Below are 24,663 nucleotides of genomic sequence, written 5' to 3' on the forward strand. Positions count from 1 at the left end.
ATAACAAGTATTAAGTGCAAAGTCTGTATCTCATAGATCGCTGCCGGCCAGAGTGGCCGAGCGGTTCTAGGCGCTTCAGCCTGGAACCGCGCGACCGCTACGGTCGTAGGTTCGAATCCTGCCCCGGGCATGGACGTGTGTGATGTCCTTAGGTTAGTTAGGTTTAAGTAGTTCTAAGTTCTAGGGGACTGATGACCCCAGAAGTTTAGTCCCGTAGTGCTCAGACCCATTTTTTCATAGATCTCTTTCATGCCCCTCTTTCAACTATTTTCATTGTAGATTGTGAGGGATGTGAAACCAAACGTCTCCCAAATATCCTTCTAGAATGGCTCCCTGAGAAGCGGCCAGAACAGTGCATTACGCACCGGAATTGGCAGCTCAGTGGCTGCCGGCAAGGCGCGTGAGATCCCCCACAGGTGAGTTGGTGGCGAGAGCAGGACAGCACCTTAGTGGCCGAATGCCAGCTATCGAACTATCGAAGCCCACCTTCAGTCAACCGAAGTCTACGTCGCCGAGACGATAAATTCGAACTCGTGTAGTTGTGAATCCCATCACAGCGCCTGACGTTATAATGTAAGAGCTTTTACCTAAGTGACATACACGTTACACGTAGTTGAACCTATCGCCCCACACTGTCCTACCTCGGTGCTCCTCAAGACACGTGACGCTACTAACGAGCTTCCATTGGCTGGCAGATAAGAGTGACAGTATCGGCGCACGCAATATAAGCGGGCGGCGACCGCAGATCCCTCAGTGCGAACTCCACGATGGCCCCCCTGCCGACTCTGCTGTTGGTACTGCTGTTCGCCACGGCTGGCCACGCCTCCTCGCTTCCTCGTGCAGGTACGGTGCCTCCCCTACACGTATCACACCTCGTCCCTCAAACCACACATTTCTATTTTCCATTAAACGTCCACGTATCTTTGCCATAAGTCCAAACTGATAGCACACGCTCATTATACACTTGCATTTGAAGGCCCGGTTTGGCTTAATCGATTTTTTTTTTTTTTTTACTTATAGTTCCACTCGTTTTCTACATCTAAATTTGCATCTGTACTCCACAAGCGAACATATGGTGTAGGGCGGATGGTACTTTATGTACCACCGTTCTTCAATCCTTTCCTACTGCAGTAGCAAATAGTAAGCGGGAAGAACAATAACTATTGGTAAGCCTCTAATTTTATCTTCATGGCCTTTTCGTGTGATATGAATAGGAAATGCCGTGTGGCTAGGGCCTCCCGTCGCGTAGACCGTTCGCATGGTGTAAGTCTTTCGAGTTGACGCCACTTCAACGACTAGCGTGTCGACGGGGATGAAATGATGATGATAAGGACAACACAAGACCCACTCCCTGAGCGGAGAAGATCTCCGGCCCAGCTGGGAATCGAACGCGGGCCTTGAGAAATGACATTCCGTCGCGCTGACCACTCAGCTACCAGAGGCGGACATATGAGTAGGAAGAAGCAATACGTTCGCTGACTCTTCCAGGAAAGCACGCTCACGAAATTTTAACACTAAGCCGCACTGTGTTTGGCAAGCCTTTGTTGCAGCCATAGCCGCTGGAGATGAATACCTCCGCGACGCTTTGGCGATTGTTATACTAACCTGCGACGAAACATACTGTTCTTCTGTGGTTATCCTCTATCTCCACTATCAGCCCTATATAATATTAAAGTGTCAGTTAAGCAAGGATTTCGTAAGTTGCCTCCTACCTGGCTGGACTACACTTCCTCAGATTTAGCGCAAAAGTCTCTAGTATCTGTCTTTCCTAGGATTAGTTTCTTGTGGTTGTTCCACATTTAATTGCTTTGAGTACACACTTCCATATACTAACTGGATGTGACTGCTTTCAATGCGTGTTCATCAATCTTGTAACCATGTAATTATGGTCATTGTGCCTATTTGTGTACAGTACGTTACATTTGTTTAAATTGAGGCTCAACTGCCAGTCCTCTGGAAGACTTCTTGCATTTCGCTACGGTGTTCTACGCTTGCCTTTCTTGTATACAACAGTACCACCTGCTAAGTCTCACAAGCTCCCGATGTTTCCCAATAGACCGTTTGCATATGTTATCACCGATTGCCCTAAATACAAAAGTCATTTTCCAATATTTAATTCTCTATACGACTTTAGCCTTCGTGAATTCTTCAGTCACCATTACAGACAATTGACATTTTTATACAGGCTGTAAGTTCAGTAATGCAAACATACCTAGTGGCCTAATTCAACACTCAGTATACGTGAGCACCGACTAAGACATAATAGAGTGAGGGAAGGGATAACTGTCAGTCTGGGTGATTTGATGCTGTTTATCAATTTTGTTTTAATCTTATCACCGTCATCATCATCATCATCATCATCATCATCATCATTAGTTATTCGTAGCCACAGTTGGTAAAAGACCTCACGATCTTCTCGGATGTGGCTTCTGTATGTTTTGTGATGTCATTTCCTCACCTCTCACTCCACCGCTGTCTCTCTCTCTTTTCTTCTTATCTACTAGAAAACAGCAAAGAAAGTCGTAGATCCACAACTATCTCGTCCACTTCAGACTTTTCAGTAATCTGTTTGTTTTCCCGTTCTTCCTGTAATTCATAACTGGGAGCTCTCCACTGGTCGCTGAGAAACCCTCTGTTCTCGAACAGTCTCACATCGCCGTACTTCTTCCACTGCCATAAGTCAAAAATAGTGATACACATTGTACAATTATATCATACTCCGCAAACCACCTAATGGTGTGTGGTGGAGAGTGCTTTTTGTACCACTAACTGAGCCCTCGAATCCTGTTCCACTCTAGAACAGCGCATGGGAAGAATGACTGCCGTCAAGCTCTGTATTGGCTCTAATTTCTCGGATATTCTCCTCATGGTCATTACGCGAGACGTATGTGGGGGGAAGTAATATGTTGTCCAACTGTTTCCGGACAGTGCTCTCTCGACATTGCAATACAAAACCTCTCCATCATGCATAACGCCTCTCTTGTAACGTCTGCCAATGGAGTTAGTTGAGCATCTCTGCAACGCTAAACAATCCCGTGACGAAACGTGCCGCTCTTCGTTGGATCTCCTCTCTCTCTCTCTTTCTCCTATCACTCCTGTCTGGTAGGTATTCCAAGATGCAAAATAATCAAGAATCTTTTCAACAAGCGCCTTATAAGCCACTTCCTTCGTGGATGAGTTACATTTCCTTAATATTCTTCCTATGAATCTGAGTCTGGCATCTGGTTTTCCCCCCTGTTTGTTTTATGTGGTCGTTCCACTTACGGTCGCTGTGGGTAGTTGCACCTAGAAATTTTACGGTAGATACTGTTTCCAGCGGTTTGTCATCAATAGTGTAGCTATACAGTAGTGGATTTATTTTCCTGTGTGTGAGCAATATGACACATTTATTTACAACGGTCCTAACACGCTTCCTTGGTTTACTCCGAAAATTACCTTTACATATGTCGGTTTTGTTTCGTTAAGAGCGACGTGTTGAGTTCTGTCTGCAAAGAAGTCTTGAATCCACTCGCAAATCCGCTCCGATACGCGGTAAGGTCGTTTTTTTTTTTTTTTTTCTTTCTTTCTTCACTAAACGTCAATGTGGTGCGGCATCAACCTGAGCGCCATTGTGTACGCCACTGTGGATCTCATGGAGGAACAGACCTCTGTTTGCGGAATCCAGTTGATTCTTATAGATGAGATTTTCCTTCTCCAAGAATGTCATAATTCTTGAGGAAAAAAATGTTCCATAATTCTATAACATTTTAGGCCTCCCGCTTAACACTTATTGGAATTTTAGTCACAAAGAAATTATTTTTTCATCGAAATTTCTCGTACATCCACTGTTTTCAACTACCGTAAATATAGAATCTTATACACTGGTTCTATGACTACATTTTTAATTTCTACTATTTCCTCTTCCATGTAGTGGTTATACATAATCTTTGCCGTTTGCGGAACGGATGACATCTTATTATTATATCTTGCCTGTTTCCTGTCTTGGCAGACAGAATATTGTTCTCACTGCAGCGAAATGTCTACCCCTGCAGATACTCAGTATCTATTTTTGCAAGTTCTTTCTGTATCAGTTGGCTCCAACTTTGAACACTTCTGTTCAAATATTGTCATTTCTCATTGCCATCCTTTCCTTCATAGACTGAACGGCTTTATACACTTCGCCTGCCGCTACTTCTGGAACGCCATTATACTGATTTATATTTATCTGTATATCTAATTCATCTCTTGGACGTCGTAAGCCTTTAAAACTATCTTCTAATACTCTTACTGTTTTCCATGTCGTCTTATATGATGAAACGTTGTGTCTGTTAACTTAAGGTACTGTCTTATTTTATTCATGCAGTATTTCGCACAGTCTTCATACTTCATATTATTTTCAATTACACACATCAAAAAAGGTAGAGGTCAACATAAACATCATTTCCGCCCCTTTCATTGTTCATGAAAACCACACATTGCATATTGTACCTCCACACAGCGAGACCTACAGAGGTAGTCTTCCACATTGCTTTATGCACCAGTACCTCTAACACCCAGTAGCAGTCCTCTTGCGTTGATGCGTGCCTGTACTTGTCGTGGCACTGATCATGTTCATCAAGGCACTGTTGGTTCAGATTGTATCACTTCTCAACGGCGATTCGGCGTAGATCCCTCAGAATAGTTGGTGGGTCTAGTCGTCCATAAACAGCCTTTTTCAATCTATCCCAGGCATATTCGATAGTGTTCATGTCAGGAGAACGTGCTGGCCACTCTAGTCGAGCGATGTCGTTATCCTGAAGGATGTCATTCACAAGCTGTGCGCGATGGGAGCGCGGAATGTCGTCCATGAAGAGGAATGCCTCGTCAATACGCAGCCTATATAGTTGCACTACCGGTTAGCGGATGACATTCACGTATCGTACAGCCGTTACGGCGCCTTCCATGACCACCAGCGGCTTACGTCGGCTCCACATAATGCCACTCCAAAACAGCAGGGAACCTCCACCTTGCTGCACTCACTGGACAGTGTATCTAAGGCGATCAGCCTTATCGGGTTGCCTCCAAGTACATCTCCGACGATTGTCTCGTTGAAGTCATATGAGACACTCATCGGTGATTCCAATCCTGAGCGGTCCATTCGGCATGTTGGGCCCATCTGTACCGCGGTGCATGGTATCGTGGTCGCAAAGATGGAGTTCGTCATGGACGTCGGGAGTGAAGTCTCGCATCATGCAGCCTATTGTGCACAGTTACACGACGTCCCGTAGCTGCACAAAAAGCATTATTCAACATGGTGGTGTTGCTGTCAGGTTTCCTCCGTGCCGTAATCCGTAGGTAGCGGTCATCCATTGCAGTAGCGAGGCATGTCATCGACAGTTCCTGTCTCTCTGTATCTCCTCCACGTCCGAACAACATCACTTTGGTTCACTCCGAGACACCTGGACAATTTACTTGTCGAGTGCCCTTCCTGGCACAATGTAACAAGCCGGACGCGATCGAACAGTGGTATTGACCGTCTAGGCACGGCTGCACTACAGACAACACGAGCCGTGTACGTCCTTCCTGGTGGAATGACTGGAACTGATCGGCTGTCGAACCCCCTCTGTCTAATAGGCGCTGCACATGCATGGTTGTTTACTTCTTTGCGCGGATTTAGTGACCTCTCTGAATAGTCAAAGGGACTGATACAATATCTACACTCAACGTCTATCTTCAGGAGTTTTGGAAACCGGGGTGACGCAAAAGTTTTTGTCATATGTGTATTTCTGTTATTAAACTGTCATTTTACTTTCTCTGTTTGACGGAGACATTTTCGAGAAATTCTGTTTAATTCAGTACATGGTATGAAGTTCCTATTATTGTATTCTTGCTCTATTCTCTCTTCCTCCTTTAATAGCTACTCGTCATTGCATTTAAGGGGGTAGGACGTCAAATGGGGCGATTTGGAGCAGGAGAGGCACCACAGGACATTTTAATTCCGACTGTCTATAGTTTTACAAATAAATTCATAAAACTTTGTCAGCATGACCAGGAAGGATTCAGGATTCACACTTATAGTAGTGGAAGTTCAAAAATATAGCAAACGAATTTATTTGTTTTAAAGTACTTATTAGCTACATAATTTGCACACTGATAACATTCGTGACCGCTACGGTAGTCCATTATCTTTTCCCGTCGGAAAAGTTGTCTTTTCTAAACGAATGTACTTACTGGAACGAAAAAAAAAAAAAAACTGATTTGTCATTGTCGCCTTGAATTGTGATTTACTTATTACCATCAGGACTAGGGCACAGTTAGAGGTTACTGTGGCCTTAGTGATATACCAAGTAAGAGGCGAGAGCGACATTGTACACTATACACTTCGCGTTTACTACAGTTGTGACACTGTACTGTACGACGAGTGGTCTGACAACCAGATGTATCTTGTAGAATTTGTATATTCATTGGATCCGTCAGGGCTACCGTCACATAATTTTACGTTAAAAGAAAACGCTACTGTCATGTTGTACACCACGGAAACATCATCTGATCCGTGAAATCGTTTTGAACTCACAAGAAGACAGTTTCCTATTGAAATTGCAATTGCGATCACTGCAAGCGATTGGCAGGGACAAACGCTTCGAAGAGCCGGGTTGTATTTACCAAATCCCATCTTTACTTACAGACAACTGTACATAGTATTTTCAAGGGTACATAAATCACCAAACAATTCTATACCCTGTAAGAAAATGAAAAACAAAAGGAACACGAAAATTACATTTCGTTGAGACCGTGATACTGTAAGGCTCTGTTAGGAGTTTTGTTGAAAATTATATACATGGAAATGTATTATTATACAAAGATGTATAATCAATTCTTGATTATTATTTCACATCGTTCGGTTCATTTTTTTAAAATGTTTTCTGCTCATTCCCACAGCTACTGTTCCCAACGCCTGCACTTACTACAATACAGTGGAAAGCATTTTCAGGAAATTATCAAACAACATAATATCCGATACCTCTCTCTCATTTCAAGTTTATCAGCGGAACAGTATTCTTAAGCTCCAATCATCTGCGCGTTATCAGTTTCGGTAATTAGTATTCTGTTTACAGATTTCCCCTCAGTGGTAATGAGAATCCAAGACATACAAGGAAAATTTTGGACCAGTGCTAAGGAGAGATGGAGCTTCAACTCCGTTTAAAGTGCACGATCTCCATGCGTGTCACGCTTACATACAAATTAAGACACTTGAATTCTTCCTTCCCTGCGCCTTTTGCATACTCCGTCAAGAACAGCGCGCTCGCCACGCAAAATAATCCTCACTAAATACCAAAGTTTCGCACTGTTGCTCCAACAAGATAGAGTTGTATCCTGTATACCGAATATTAGCTCCAAAAACTAATAACACAGCATTCATAGGTAATGTTCGCTACCTCATGTTGGCTTCTGTTCCCTCTAGTATAAACGATTCTACCCTTATAAAAGGGAACGTTGGGGAATTTTTGGCTAAGCTCATTCGCATGTGTTCGCTTCCATTCACTCCGTTGTAAACTAGGCCTTACGTGCTTAAAACTTCTGTCTGTGTGAGTGGTTCACCGAGTCGCGCATTAGGCGGGCAGGTCTGTACAAACCGTTGTTACTAGCTGTTCTTCGGGCGGCAAAAATGTGCAACTTCAACATTTTTTTATAAAACACTTGCAGTACCTCTTAGCAGCCAAAATCTTGGCAGTGCATTTCTTTCGTTGACTTCTTCCTGTGTAAAAGATTTGTGGTAGCTTTCGATATTTCTTGTCGGACCATTCCGTTGTAACTGCTCACCAATCTCACTCAATAAGATTGTATCGCAATGGTATGATTTTGTGTGGTATGATTTCGCCGTAATTGTATTTATTGTAAAAGTAAAATGAAAATCCGTTTATTTGCAGCTTTTTAGCTTTCCTTCAGGTAAGACTGAAACTCTTTCGCATCAAATAAAGTACCTAGAAATAACAGGAATTTTGAAACCTGTCTTGCCAAGGTGGACAATATCTTCACATAATAATTAGAGTAGCTAATAGATACCTACTTCGTCACTTATTATTTACTAATATAGATCAAAAGTAGTGACACACATTCGTTGTAGACTTTACATTTCGACATAACGGAAGCCTAGTTTTGAAGACATCGTTTATTTTGTCCACTGCTTTCAACCATCCGATGCGGAAAATTATTATAAACTAGTTGTATGACTACGATTTTAATTTAAACTGTTTTATCTTCTATGTAGTGACTACACATATTCTTTCCCGTTTACGTTATGGATGCCGATATCTCCTTTCTTGCCTCTCTCCTCTCTTGAGAGATAGAACACTGTTCACGCTGCAAGGAAATGTGTTACTCCGCAAACAATATTCACAAGTCTTGCAGCTTCTTTCCGTGTCAATTTTCAGCTCAGCTTTAAACATTCCTGCTCATACACTATCATTTCACGCTGTTTTCATTCCCTTCATAGACTTCTTGTTCTTCTTCCTCTTGCTGAAACGATTCTGCTTATGCAGGTCGTCCACAGAGCCTCTACCGAGCTTCTCTTTTGTCCTACAGCATTTCCTCGCACTGCACTGCTCTCCAGTTCACCTCATTTCTCACCTTGTTTCTCCATGTTGTTCGTGGTCTTCCAATTGGTCTTCGTCCAGATTCTGTCCATTCTAGGGCTCTTCAGGAAGTCTTTCTAAACCCACTCCTTTCTCATGGCCAAAATATTTATGTCTGTTTGTACCCATACTTTCTTTTAGGGGATTGATCTGAAGGATGTTTCGTATCTTCTCATTTCTTATCATGTCCCTTCTCGTCTTATCCAGAATTTCTCGTAGAAACGCATCTCTGCTGCTTGTTTTTTGCTCAGCTATGTATTTTTCCAAGTCCAACACTGTGATCCATACGTAAAACTGGTAGATAACATGACTTGTATATCATGATCTTTGCTCTGGCAGGTATTTTCCTATTTCTAATTATGTTCCAAACACAATAACCGAATTTTTATCAATTTTCTATACTTTCAAAAATTTTGTCGTTGATGTTTCCTTTCTTGGTTAATTTACTTTTTAGATACTCGGAAGCGTCTACCTTTTTAATAATTTTTCCATTGCAACTTAGATTTTTCATTTGTCCTGCTGACTTTCAGTACCTCATTTTTTGTTATACTTAATTCCATGGCTTATTTTTCAATTACTCTCTGCCAGATATTTAACTTTCCTTCCAATTTGTGCGCAGTTTCTTCCCAAATCATCACAACATCTATATATGCTTCGGCTCTCACATTATCTCCTGTTGACCTTCGGCGAACTTTCCTTATGATGCTGTCCGTGACTATGTCAAAGAGCGCTGGTGAGAGCACACACCCTTGCCGAACCTCTCTGCCCGTTCTAAACCATTCTGATTTTTTGCCATTCATTATAACACATTTCAGGCCTTTATTGCATATGTTTCTGATTCTGAGTTGCATTCTTTTTGACCGTTCCAATATGTTCTCAGTGAGCCATATATCATCCCTTCTGACATCATCATAAGCCTTTTTAGCCCTATAAATTCAATTACCATGCCTTTCCCAAATCCCCATTTCTTTTCTGCAACTGTCTGGCTTAAATATGTCTGTAGTTGATTTTTCGGGTTGTATTCCTTGTTGTTTTTCTCCTAATTGTGGTTCTATCTTATTCTTGATTTCCTGTGAGTTATCTTTTTGTAAATCTGCTTGCAGTGATACAGTAGTACTATCTCACAGTGCACCTTGTTACCCTTGTTTAAAGATCCGTATAGCAACTGCCTTTGTTCAATCATCAGGAATCTTTCCATACGTGCAAACATTATTCTGTACAGATACTGGATTTCGTTTGGTCCTATACCTTTGTACATTCTAGCGTGATGTCTTCTAACCTAGGAGCTTTGGCATTTGTCATTTAAAATAGAGCTTCCTCTGCATCCAATATCTACAGATCTTCTCTTTCTATTTCCTCAATGAAGGCACGTGTTTTCCTTTTATGTTGATGCCTTTTGAAGTATTTTGTTTCTGGATCCTTCTATTACCTAACATGTAGCGTAACATCTTGTCGTCATCTGTAAATTCTCTACTACATCTTTTGTGAATTTTTCCCGAGACATCTTTTTGGCCAATGCCCTCATTTTCCTTGATGCTCTGCTCACTCGTTCCCATTTATCTCCATTGTGTTCCGTTCTGTTTTTGAACCCTCCTCTCCTTGCGTTATTCTCCTTCTTGACTTCTTCTGCAGTTTTTTCATTCCATCGTGAAGTCTCTTTGTGTCTGATATTTGTTTATGTACTTCCTTGACTAAGGCCAGTTCCAACCTCCTCCATTCTTCTGCGCTTCATCCTTCCTCTCATCTTTAGGAAGCAGTGCCTTAATCTTCACCTCGTATACGTCCTGTATTTCTTTATCTTTCAGTTCCGAGAGCTTTACTTTAGCCTTTCTCTTTCCTCCATATGCATCTTTTCTAAATTTTTCTCTTCCTTCAATGGTTCAAATGGCTCTGAGCACTATGGGACTCAACTGCTGAGGTCATTAGTCCCCTAGAACTTAGAACTAGTTAAACCTAACTAACCTAAGGACATCACAAACATCCATGCCCGAGGCAGGATTCGAACCTGCGACCGTAGCGGTCTTGCGGTTCCAGACTGCAGCGCCTTTAACCGCACGGCCACTTCGGCCGGCTCTCTTCCTTCATTTATTATTATATTGGGTACTATGGATTTCTGTTCCAAGCTCCAACTGTATCTGGCAGACATGTGGCTATTTCATTTCTTATATCGTCCATTACCAATTATTCATGAATTTATCAGACATGTGTCTAGCAATATCCACATTTCTGAGATCTTTTCTGTGACTGTTTCATACCTTCTTCTATCCTTGCTAACTAAGACTTCTACAACGCCGGCCGCGGTGGTCTAATGGTTCAGGCGCTCAGTCCGGAACCGCGCGACTACTACGGTCGCAGGTTCGAATCCTGCCTCGGGCATGGATGTGTGTGGTGTCCTTAGGTTAGTTAGATTTAAGTAGTTCTAAGTTTTAGGGGACTGATGAACACAGATGTTAAGTCCCATAGTGCTCAGGGCCATTTGAACCATTTTTTGAACTTCTACAACCACAGTCGTGTTATATTTTAGAGAATATTCCAGTTTAGTGAAAAACTCACCCTTCTCGTCTCTTTCATATTTTATCAGAGGAGGATAAACCTGGTCTACATCAAGAACATTTCCTTCTATAATTATCTTAAGTTCAATTATTCTGTCCCTTCCACTTTAAGTACCCCTTTCTCCAGGTCTGTAGCTGCTATTATTGCGACATCATTTCTTCTTTTGTCTCTACCTAATCACTTCTTTTTCTTACTTCACTTAGTACCATTATCAGTGCGTTCCCTTCTGTAATTATCTGTGTGATTTCCAGGAGTCCTGCATCCTTTCATAAGGATACAATATTAGTAGTCTCAATATTTACAAATTTTTTGGACAAATCTCTCCTTCATGGGAACCATGTTTGCCGACATAACTGGCAGCTCTTGTCAAAGGCTTTGTCACTTGCGGTATTGGTTTCGATCCGAGGTTCGTTTGCTTGTTCAAAGCAAATGGATTGCACACTAATGAATGGCTGAGCCCATCGTAGCTTCATCGTAGTCACAATGGCCCTCTCTTTCTGGGCTCCTGTAAGATCTCCACAACTGCCGTAGCGGTCTCGGAACAAACGCAGACCCCGCAGCACTTTGACCCCACAGGCAATCCCCTGCTTCTTGCCGTTGTGCATCTCCCACGACTTGGACGATGGGTTGGACCTGTAGAAGACCTTCCTTCGTAGATCGATCGTTTTTATACAACTCATCTGCCACTACTTCTGGAATGTTATCGTTTTCATTAGTACTTACCTGGGTATCAAACTCGTATCTTAATTTTATGAACAATTAAAGCAATCTTGGAGTGTTCATATTATTGCCTCCGCCACGTTAACTGATGAAATGTTCTATCTCTAAGGATTAGCTAAAGTTTCTGATACATTTCTTCATACTTCATGTTGACTTAATTTATTCCTCTTTATAATTTTCATTTTATCTTCTCTAATTCATGGGGACAATTAGTTTTGCTTAAGCATTACTATAGTCCTTTACATTCTTCGTATCTGCTACGTATCTGATGTTTTAGATTTGATAATTACCCCATTCCGCTATGTTCGTATTTCCTTCAGTTTCTAATACCCTCAACTTGTCGTTTAGTTTGATATCGTACACTTCCCTGTTCTTAACAAATTATCTTAATATCCATATTTGATCTGCTATGCCATGAGTCTGTTTCTTTGTACATTTGTCTATGTTTACAGTTTGCAACAATAGGCTGTATTCAGTTTCATTTATAAAGTGACTACAGAACGTCACATCCTACAGAATCTCTATTATTCGATTATATTTACATGCTTTTTTATTAATTTGGAACAAAAACCATGTCTCACGTCCTACATTTAATGATTGAAGCTGGTCTTAAAAGTGGCAGTTTTGTAGAAACATCGACTGGTGAGTTAGACTTAACGTGTATCCAGGACGTTTTGTCTACTAGTCTTCCAGGTAATGCTTGCTCTCTCTAACTAGTCGCATCACTGACGTTCTTACTCAGACAGAATTATGAGGAATGGTAGCATGCGCGAGGGGAGTCAAGAAAACACCGTAAAAAGACATGTCACATTTGAAAAGACGCAAATGTTTTTGTACGACTGTTTGATGGAGTACTCGTTCAGAATTAATGTATACTCGTTCAGTATAATGTAAACAAGTCACGGGACACCTCCTAACCTCGTGTCGGACTCCCTTTTGCCCCCCGTAGTGCAGCAACTCGACGTTGACGTGGACTCAAGAAGTCGCCGGAAGTCCCCTGCAGAAATACTGATCCATGCTTCCTCTACAGCCGGCAAAAATTGCGAAAGTGTTACCGCTGCAGAATTTTGTGCACGAACTAACCACTCGATTACGTCTCATAAATATTCGATGGGAGTCATTTCGAGAGATATGGGTAGCCAAATCATTCGCCCCAATTGTCCAAAATGTTCTTCAAACCAGTCGCGAATAATAGTGGCCCGTGACATAGCGCTTTGACATTGATAAAAATTGCATAGTTGTTTGGGAACATTACGTCTCTGAATGGCTGGAAATGGTCTCCCAGTAACCGAACATCAGAATTTAGAGTCAATGCTCAGTTCAGTTGGACCAGAGGACCCAGTGTACTCCATGCGAACGCAGCCCACACCATCATGGAGCCACCACCTGCTTGTACACTGCGTTCTTGAAAACTTGGGTCCATGGCTTAGTGGGGTCTGCGGTACAGTCAACTGAAATCTGGGCTCATCTGATCAGATCACGGTTTCCATTGGTCTAGGGTCCAACCGATATAGTCACGAACAAGGAGAGGTGCTGCAGAAGATGTCGTGCTGTTAGCAAAAGCACTCGCGTCGGTCGTCTGCTGCCACAACCTATTAGCGCCAAATGCTGCCACATAGTCCTAACGGTTACGTTCCTCTGACATCCCACATTGATCTATGCAGTTATTTCAGACAGTGTTGCTTGTCTTTTAGCACTGACAACTCTCTGCAAACGCCGCTGCTCTCGGTAACTAAGTGAAGGCCGTCGGCTATTGCGTTGTCCGTGATGAGAGGTAATGCCTGCAGCCTGGTTTCTCGGCACACTCTTGACACTGTGGATCTCGTAATATTGAATTCCTTAACGATTTCCGAAATGGGACATTTACCGTGCATCTAGCTCCAACTAACCATCCGACGATCGGTGTCTGTTAATTCCCTCTGTACAGCCATAATCACGTCGGAATCCTTTTCACGTGAATCACGTGTGATAATCCGCCAATGCACTGTTCTTTTATTCCCCGTGTACGCGATACTACCGTCCAACTCTATGACATTGTCCCCTGAGTGTATATGTAACAGTACTTAAATCACTGGTTCATGTGGAGGATTTTGTGAGAGTTGCGATCAGTTGTGCATGTCCTTAATTACTCGCCAAACAATGCAGTCTACTCATCCAGTTCAGTAATAAACAAGTGAATGTTGCCCGTGAAACTTCCGCTTGCCGACGTGCTGTCCAGGATAGTGTGTAAATACGATGAGTAGCACGGCATCCCTACTTCAAACCGATGATGGACATGATTGGACGCTCTTTAATTCATACCATTGTCTAACTGACATTTCTTTACGAAAGTTCCTCTCGTAGTTCCATTCATCATGTACAGATATTTATCCTTCCAATATGTCCAGTGCATTTGTAGCTTGTAAAATTTTACTTCAAATATTTCCAAATTTAAAATTTCTGGAGAGACAGCTCTGGCAGCAGGGGTGTCTACAGAAAATAGTGGGAAAAGCAGGCGCCAGGTTGAGATTCATAGGAAGAATTCTAAGAAAATGTGACTCATCGACGAAAGAAGTAGCTTACAAAACGCTTGTTCGTCCGATTCTTGAGTATTGCTCATCAGTATGGGACCCTTACCAGGTTGGATTAATAGAAGAGATAGACATGATCCAGCGAAAAGCGGCGCGATTCGTCATGGGGACATTTAGTCAGCGCGAGAGCGTTACGGAGATGCTGAACAAGCTCCAGTGGCGGACACTTCAAGAAAGGCGTTACGCAATACGGAGAGGTTTATTATCGAAATTACGAGAGAGCACATTCCGGGAAGAGATGGGCAACATATTACTACCGCCCACATATATCTCGCGTAATGATCACAACGAAAAGATCCGAGAAATTAGAGCAAATACGGAGACTTACAAGCAGTCGTTCTTCCCACGCACAATTCGTGAATGGAACAGGGAAGGGGGGATCAGATAGTGGTACAATAAGTACCCTCCGCCACACACCGTAAGGTGGCTCGCGGAGTATAGATGTAGATGTAGATATGCTCATCGTGGAAGTCGGTGTTAGTCACGGTCTGCGGGTCCGCGAAGTACTTCCTGATCTGTACCCCATCCTATGGATGCTGTGCTCAATGCTGTCCACAACACTACATGGGCCTGCAGATGTGCCCTGGTCTGCAATTCTACAACGTGGTCCTCTCCTATCGCCAACAAAATTCAGTAATCTGAACAGAATTCTGAAATAGTAGTGCCAAAATTTACAATCGGTCTTGGTAATTACGAGTTCGCTATGAAAAGGGCTTATCATTCCTGTAATGAAGATTAAATTCACTGTCAACACAACATTGCAATGGAAGCTAGAATATGTGTAAATGATTTGCTACTCAGTTACGATAACAATTCTGATATTCATAGTTACGAAACACACCAAGCATAACGTTTATAGTGGATGGGTCGAAATGTTTCCGTAGTCGTTTGCGGTAACGTTCAAAAGTTTTTCATGTATAGTGCTTGGATTTCTGTATCTCTGCGTCTATATTTACTGATGCTTGTGGATTTGGGACCTACATGGGAGTGTTCGGTGTTTAATGATCCTGACTCTCACATACATAAAACTGTTGTTGTTTTTGTTGTTGTGGTCTTCAGTCCTGAGACTGGTTTGATGCAGCTCTCCATGCTACTCTATCCTGTGCAAGCTCCTTCATCTCCCAGCACCTACTGTAGCCTACATCCTTCTGAATCTGCTTAGTGTATCCATCTCTTGGTCTCCCTCTACGATTTTTACCCTCCACGCTGCCCTCCAATGCTAAATTTGTGGTCCCTTGATGCCTCAGAACATGTTCTACCAACCGATCCGTTCTTCTAGTCAAGCTCTGCCACAAACTTCTCTTCTCCCCAATCCTATTCATTACCTCCTCATTAGTTACGTGATCTACCTACCTAATCTTCAACGTTCTTCTGTAGCACCACATTTCGAAAGCTTCTATTCTCTTCTTGTCCAAACTATTTATCGTCCATGTTTCACTTCCATACATGGCTACACTCCATACAAATACTTTCAGAAACGACTTCCTGACACTTAAATCTATATTCGATGTTAACAAATTTCCCTTCTTCAGAAACGCTTTCCTTGCCATTGCCAGTCTACATTTTATATTCCCTCTACTTCGACATCATCAGTTATTATGCTCCCCAAGTAGCAAAACTCCTTTACTACTTTCAGTGTCTCATTTCCTAATCTAATTCCCTCAGCATCACCCGACTTAATTCGACTACATTCCATTATCCTCGTTTTGCTTTTGTTGATGCTCATCTTATATCCTCCTTTCACGACACTGTCCATTCCGTTCAACTGCTCCTCCAAGTCCTCTGCTGTCTCTGACAGAATTACAATGTCATCGGCGAACCTCAAAGTTTTTATTTCTTCTCCATGGATTTTAATACCTACTCCAAACTTTTTTTGGTTCCTTTACTGCTTGCTCAATATACAGATTGAATAACATCGGGGAGAGGCTACAACCCTGTCTCACTCCCTTCCCAACGACTGCTTCCCTTTCATGCCCCTCGACTCTTAGAACTGCCATCTGGTTTCTGTACAAATTGTAAATAGCCTTTCGCTCCCTGCATTTTACCCCTGCCACTTTTATAATTTGAAAGAGAGTATTCCAGTCAACATTGTCAAAAGTTTTCTCTAAGTCTACAAATGCTAGAAATGTAGGTTTGCCTTTCCTTAATCTTTCTTCTAAGATAAGTCGTAGGGTCAGTATTGCCTCACGTGTTCCAACATTTCTACGGAATCCAAACTGATCTTCCCCGAGGTCGGCTTCTACCAGTTTTTCCATTCGTCTGTAAAGAATTCGCGTTAGTATTTTGCAGCTGTGACTTATTAAACTGATAGTTCGGTAATTTTCACATCTGTCAACACCTTCTTTCTTTGGGATTGGAATTATTATATTCTTCTTGAAGTCTGTGCTGTGGGTATTTCGCCTGTCTCATACATCTTGCTCACCAGATGGTAGAGTTTTGTCAGGACTGGCTCTCCCAAGGCCGTCAATAGTTGTAATGGATTGTTGTCTACTCCCGGGGCCTTGTTTCGACGCAGGTCTTTCAGTGCTCTGTCAAACTCTTCACGCAGTATCGTATCTCCCATTTCATCTTCATCTAAATCCTCTTCCATTTCCATAATATTGTCCTCAAGGACATCGCCCCTGTATAGACCCTCTATATACTCCTTCCACCTTTCTGCTTTCCCTTCTTTGCTTAGAACTGGGTTTCCATCTGAGCTCTTGATATTCATGCAAGTGGTTCTCTTTTCTGCAAAGGTCTCTTTAATTTTCCTGTAGGCAGTATCTATCTTACCCCTCGTGAGATAAGCCTCTACATCCTTACATTTGTCCTCAGCCATCCCTGCTTAGCCATTTTGCACTTCCTGTCGATCTCATTTTTGAGACGTTTGTATTCCTTTTTGCCTGCTTCATTTACTGCATTTTTATATTTTCTCCTTTCATCAATCAAATTCAATATTTCTTCTGTTACTCAAGAATTTCTACTAGCCCTCGTCTTTTTACCTACTTGATCCTCTGCTGCCTTCATTACTCCATCCCTCAAAGTTACCCATTCTTCTGCTACCGCATTTCTTTCACCCAATCCTGTCAATTGCTCCCTTATGCTCTCCCTGAAACTCTGTACAACCTCTGGTTTAGTCAGTTTATCCAGGTCCCATCTCCTTAAATTCCCACATTTTTGCAATTTCTTCAGTTTTAATCTACAGTTCATAAACAATATATTGTGGTCAGAGTCCACATCTGCCCCTGGAAATGTCTTACAATCTAAAACCTGGTTCCTAAATCTCTGTCTTACTATTATATAATATATTTGATACCTTTTAGTATCTCCAGGATTCTTCCATGTATACAACCTTCTTTTATGATTCTTCAACCAAGTGTTAGCTATGATTATGTTCTGTGCAAAATTCCACCAGACTGCTTCCTCTTTCATTTCTTACCCCCAATCCATATTCACCTACTATCTTTCCTTCTCTCCCTTTTCCTATGCTCGAATTCCAGTCATCCATGACTATTAAATTTTCGTCTCCCTTCACAACCTGAATAATTTCTTTTATCTCATCATACATTTCTTCAATTTCTTCATCATCTGCTGAGCTAGTTGGCATATAAACTTGTACTACTGTAGTAGGCATGGGCTTCGTGTCTATCTTGGCCACAATAATAGGTTCACTATGCTGTTTGCAGTAGCTTACCCACACTCCTATATTTTTATTCATTATTAAACCTACTCCTGCATTATCCCTATTTGATTTTGTATTTATAACCCTGTATTCACCTGACCAGAAGTCTTATTCCTCCTGCTATCGGACTTCACTAATTCCCACAATATCTAACTTTAACCTATCCATTTCCCTTTTTAAATGTTCTAACCTACCTGCCAGATTAAGGGATCTGACATTTCACACTCCGATCCGTAGAACGCCAGTTTTCTTTCCCCTGACAACGACGTCCCCTTGAGTAGTCCCCGCCCGGAGATCCGAATGGGGGACTATTATACCTCCGGAATATTTTACACAAGAGGACGCCATCATCATTTAACCGTACAGTAAAGCTGCATGCCCTCGGGAAAAACTACGGCTGTAGTTTCCCCTTGCTTTCAGCCGTTCGCAGTACCAGCACAGCAAGGCTGTTTTGGTCAGTGTTGCAAGGCCAGATCAGTCAATCATCCAGACTGTTGCCCCTGCAACTACTGAAAAGACTGCTGCCCCTCTTCAGGAACCATACGTTTGTCTGGCCTCTCAACAGATACCCCTTCGTGTGTACGGCTATCTGTATCGTTGAGGCACGCAATCCTCCCCACCAACGGCAAGGTCCATGGTTCATGGGGGGGTGGGGGGTTACACAAAACTAAGTAAGGAAATTACTAGGTCTGTGTGTAGCACAACACAAAATTTACATAAAATAAAATGAAAACAATGCTCCCAGTAGCAATGTTTCTTGTGATTTTTAGCAATACTACAAAGATGCGTTCATTGATCGTTGCTTTTACACGATTGCCAATAACAACAGCTGATTGCTGAAGGTTTCTTAACAATTGTGAACAAATCGTTTATAAAATAAAACAAAGTACGTTGCTGATCATTTAACTATTGGATGTGTTTAAAGTACGTGTTTATGAAATCGGAGCAACACTCCACTTACGTATTAGGTTGAAACCTGATTTTTTTGTTGCTTGAATGTCATAAACTGCTGAATAAATTTAATGGGTGTTCATTATACACAGAAGCATATCAATTTTTAGTTACTGTTTTATAGTGCTTCTCAGTTTCGCTTATCTGTGTAGGCCACATAAACCAGGCCACATATATCACAACTTCCAGTAAAGCGGTCTTGCAACTGGTATGTAAATAGTCAGCATCTCAGCTCAATTGCAGAAAGTAAACATTAGCAACGCCATCTACACTCTTTATAAAATTAAAATATTAGACAGTGGGTTTCTCAGTCAGAACTCGCGTTTGAATGCTGTTTACTTTAGTGAGGTCGCGTTATGCCTCACGTAAAGAGACGTATGTACTAGCAGTAATGAGAACTGCACAGTGGCACGGAAGTGACCTTTAATGTATGAGGTTTATTGTTCTGCGATATCGCTGCTCGCACTAATCGGCAAGCATCGACTGCCATACGAGTAGGGAATCAATGTATTCAAGAGTGCCATAGTCAATGCCATGCAAAATCTATAGTCCCGTGCGACTAGAGACGGAGAGGATAAAGATATAATTTTTGCCCGACTGTGCAGTATCGTACTGCCACGTCACGTGTCTTGTCCAGCGACGGTAATGATCACAGAAGTAGCTCAGCGTCATCTCCGGTTCTACGTACCGTATCACCAAGGATGTATTCGTTTGTAGTTGCTCCCAGAAGAACCGATGTTTCCAGATAACATTTCTCATCGTCTTACTATTTTAACTCTTGGCGTAATGGTATCGGGGTTCCATTACGAGCACATCACGGTCACCTCTGGTCCACATAGCCAGTCATATGGATAGCAGGTATTACATTTCTGGCGTATTAAAGCTTATGGCTGTACTCTAACTCCGAGGTCTCAGTGACATTACCTTTCAACAAGATAATGCAAGACCATAAGTTGCCTGCACTATCCTGACCTCCTTAGGTACTGACGGTAATCGACCGTTCGCCTCGGCAGTACATACTTCAGATTTCATACCCGCTGAAGAAATGATACCAGGTGCTGGAACCGCATGTGCAAGACATGGATGTCAAGTGCTGTCAGCGTCAGGAAGCTAGGAGCTAAGCAGAGGAGACTCTGGCCCCCACTCCCGCCTGACGTCAATGCCAGCCACTGGGATACAATATGCAGAGAAGAGTGGCAAAATGACTCAGCTAACTAGATCATAAAAAAAATATGAATACGAAGAGCATAATTATTTATATAATGACATCAATAAGTTAGTGCAGTATAAAGTGCATTACTGGCCATTAAAATTGCTACACCAAGAAGAAATGCAGATGATAAAGGGCTATTCATTGGACGAATATATTATACTACAACTGACATGTAATTACATTTTCACGCAATTTGGGTGCATTGATCCTGAGAAATCAGTACCCAGTAACGGCCTTGATACGCCTGGGCATTGAGTCAAACAGAGCTTGGATGGCGTGTACAGGTCCTGACCATGTAGCTTCAACACGATACCACAGTTCATCAAGAGTAGTGACTGGCGTATTGTGACGAGACAATTGGTCGGCCGCCATTGACCAGACGTTTTCAATTGGTGAGAGATCTGGAGAATGTGCTGGCCAGGGCAGCAGTCGAACATTTTCTGTATGCAAAAGGCCTGTACAGGACCTGCAACATGCGGTCGTGCATTATTCTGCTGGAATGTAGGGTTTCGCATGGATCAAATGAAGGGTAGAGCCACGGGTCGTAACACATCTGAAATGTAATGTCCACTGTTCAAAGTGCCGTCAATGCGAACAAGAGGTGACCGAGACGTGTAACCAATGGCACCCCATACCATCACGCAGGGGGATACGCCAGTATGGCGATGACGCATACACACTTACAACGTGCGTTCACCGCGTCGCCAAACCCGGATGCGACCATCGTGATGCTGTAAAGAGAACATGGATTCATCCGAAAAACGACGTTTTGCCATTCGTGCACCCAGATTAGTAGTTGAGTCCTCCATCGCAGGCGCTGCTGTCTGTGATCTAGCGTCAAGGGTAACCGCAGCCATGGTCTCCGAGCTGATAGTCCATGCTGCTGCAAACGTCGTCGAACTGTTCGTGCAGATGGTTGTTGTCTTGCAAACGTCGCCATCTGTTGACTGAGGTATCGAGACGTGGCTGCACGATCCGTTACAGCCATGCGGATAAGATGCCTGTCATCTCGACTGCTAATGATACGAGGCCGTTGGATCCAACACGGCGTTCCGTATTACCCTCCTGAACCCACCGATTCCATATTCTGCTAACACTGGATCACGACCAACGCGAGCAGCAATGTCGCGATACGATAAACCGCAATCGCGATAGGCTACAATCCGACCTTTATCAAAGTCGGAAACGTGATGGTACGCATTTCTCCTCCGTACACGAGGCATCACAACAACGTTTCACCAGGCAACGCCGGTCAACTGCAGTTTGTGTGTGAGAAATCTGTTGGAAACTTACCTCATGTCAGCACGTTGTAGGTGTCGTCACCGGCGCCAACCTTGTGTGAATGCTCTGAAAAGCTAATCATTTGCATATCAAAGCATCTTCTTCCTGTCGGTTAAATTTCGCGTCTGTAGCACGTTGTCTTCGTGGTCTAGAAATTTTAACGGCCAGTGGTGTAGTACAGGCAGACTTGTATTTTCGGCTGAACCCTTGTAAGCCAGAGAGGTCGCTCGTCCCGTGGTGACGTCGGCAGCAGACGCGGTGTGTCGTCCCGGCGCGTCGCCTCGTAGCGGCGGCGGCGGCGTCGAGCCGGCTGCCCACGCTTGGGTACGGTATCCGCGTTGGCGCTGTGTGTTGCCGTAGCCGGAGCACAGGTTCGCGGTGACGGGAGGCAGATCTAAAACAATGGGTGGGGGAGCACCGCGTAATCTTGCTTCCCCGCGCTGCCACCGATATTGTCCTCTGCCCTTCTCATCACTATCTAAGCTCACCGACACCTTGAATTTTTCTTCCTCTCATTGGAAGACTAAATCTCTACTGCCTCCCAATGACTAAACGCTGTTCCATAACCACGCTTCCAATGCAGGTTCGGAATTTTGTATCCGATGTGAAGTGATGTGTGACACAGGAATTGAAATCAATTTCACTTTTTCACTGTCAGACTGTTCCCAGCGTTGGTCACACGTTGTTCCGATGTTTGTCTCTATTCATTAGTTGCCACACAACACTTCTTTGTAACGGCTATATCTGCATGAGGTCTGGATAGCCTCATGTTCGTGCTTCGTCTAAGAATCTGCTGTTCTTTAATTTCACACGCCTCCATCTGCGAATCCTTAGCGCTTTGTATCTGCGCTCCATCCGAGTGTCTGCAGGATCCTCTCAATTATCAGCGCGTTTTGAATTTTCTGCCAGGTACTTCACAATGCCCCCTTTCTTAAGTGAGGCTAGGGCATCCACCGAGCTATCCCCTGTGTGTGTGCAGAAGGCGTCTCTGGCGCTCACTCTCTCATGCTGGTCCGCTGGCGCTGTGAGTCGGTGAACGTGGCCACCAGCGTGCGTCTCACAAGTGACTGAACGTCGCTGCAACGATTACGAAACTAACAAAGCAGGTTCATGGTATAGTCGACGTCCTATTGTACAATTTCGATATTTGATATCCTTCCTAGTTTATAACTTTGGTGGCCAGCTGTGTATTACATTCTTTTTGACATCTAAGTGTCTTTGATTCTCTCTTGCGTAGGTTAACCAGTTTTTTGATTTTAGATGAAACAACAGCAAACACTTGCTCTGACTTTGGTTAAATCTGAAGTAAATGAATTTGAAACAGTGAATTAGAGTGTGCAAATACTTTCACAGTATTCAGTATTGTAATCTTTTTGCAGCGTGTTGTGAATCTAAGTCATCAGTGCAGTTAGAATGACATTTCTATTCAAATTTCAGGCTGCTCGGTGGACGTGAACAGATCCAAGATGCCCTCCCCACAGCCGCTGCTGCTGAAGCCCGGCGGAAGCAAAGACGTGCACGGCTTCGTCACGCCGGACGCCTCGGGGGTGATCTCGCTCAGCCAGAACCAGCAGATCATCGTCGCGTGTCCCGGCAACATCGTCCAGGCCACGAAACAGCCGCAAGCGATAGCCTCCTGTGTCTCCGGCTCCACTTTTTCCATCAATGGGAAGTCGTACAACTTCACTGATCTCGCATGCAAGTCCAAGCCGAAGCCGTCGGAGCGGATTCCGGTCCAATCGTGCGGGAACAGAGGACAGTACAAGGTGGTCCAGCTGGGCTTCCAGGTCGGCTCCGACTTCTACACGCTCATCGACGCCTGCTTCGACAATCGCTCCTACAGCACGGTGTACGACCACTTCACGATGGTCGCCGAAATAGGGGGCAAACAGAACGATTCCAGCAGGCCCAAATTGTTACGTGGCACCTTCTTCAGCAACATTGACATGGAGTATTATTACAATAGAACCACCCAAGTCAACACGGTCGGCAGGCTGCTAGGGGACCCAAAGCTCGGGTCAAAGTACATTTCTGAAATCACTTCTGCAAGGAAAAACTACTTCCTTTCCAAAGGACACCTCACTGCTAGGACTGATTTCAGTCACGTTCTTCTACATGAACTCTGCGCCGCAGTGGCAAACATTCAACGGTGGCAACTGGGAGACCATGGAGAAAAATGTACGTTCCTATGCTGCGAGTAACGGAACCGAGCTTGAAATCTACACGGGTACACACGGCATCACAACGCTGCCCAGCAAGACGAATTACCAGACGGATTTGTTTCTGTGTATTGACGGCGGCAACTACATCCCAGTGCCGAAGCTCTTTTGGAAGATTGTGTATAAGGCGATTACTAAGGCAGCTGTAGTGTTCCTGGGTGTAAACAACCCGTACATTAAGAACCCTGGCTCTGACTACTACATCTGCAAAAACGTATGCCCCAATATCACCTGGATAAAATGGAAGCCCAAAAGCCAGAAGAAGGGCTACTCGTACTGCTGCGAATATGCAGACTTCGTGAAATCTGTGGCCGACGCACCCAGCCTCATCGTTACCTCTCTGCTTACGTAATGGTCTCAACTGGAAGGCAGTTCGAATTATCTTCAGAAACCGCATGGAAGTCACACCATACGAAAACCGCATTCAAAACGTCTACGGGATCCTACAAGGAATGTAAATACATCTGTAACTCTTTATTTCCGTTAGTTCACAGCCTTTGAACTTTGGAGATATACATATTTTAACTGAAACTTCTTTGAGCCTTTTTTCAACACATAAGCCTAAAATTAAGAGATTATAGTGGCTTTTGATTTACACATTCCGCCTCTCTCTCTGAAATTTATTTCTACCAGTTTTAGTAAACCTGTCCAGGACGAATTATTTTGTTTCATTTATGACACGTTTATTTTAGAGTAAGTTCTATTTTTAGATTACAGCATGGGAATGCTAGACTTTATATGATATATGAAACACAGCAAATTCCACACTTTTATTCGATTTTACGTCTTAGTTGCATAATTACGGGACAAGCCTAGAGTGGAAAAAACAAGATGAATGTAAATAACAGCAAAATCTATGTAACGTATTTCTTAACCTAAACGTAATCTGTATGTATGCATTTCA

The 24,663-nt window shown here is 43.1% G+C and overlaps 1 protein-coding gene across 1 annotated transcript; it reads left to right on the top strand.

Moving 5' to 3' along the window:
• Positions 1-767: 767 nt before the first annotated feature.
• Positions 768-24,111, top strand: LOC126472612 (uncharacterized). Its single transcript, XM_050099949.1, has 3 exons — positions 768-843; positions 22,978-23,525; positions 23,614-24,111. Exons 1-3 carry the CDS (start codon positions 768-770, stop codon positions 24,109-24,111), a joined length of 1,122 nt encoding a protein of 373 aa, XP_049955906.1.
• The last annotated feature ends 552 nt before the right edge of the window (positions 24,112-24,663 follow it).

The sequence above is a fragment of the Schistocerca serialis genome, chromosome 1, assembly GCF_023864345.2.
Source record: "Schistocerca serialis cubense isolate TAMUIC-IGC-003099 chromosome 1, iqSchSeri2.2, whole genome shotgun sequence".
NCBI classification, from domain to species: domain Eukaryota; kingdom Metazoa; phylum Arthropoda; class Insecta; order Orthoptera; family Acrididae; genus Schistocerca; species Schistocerca serialis.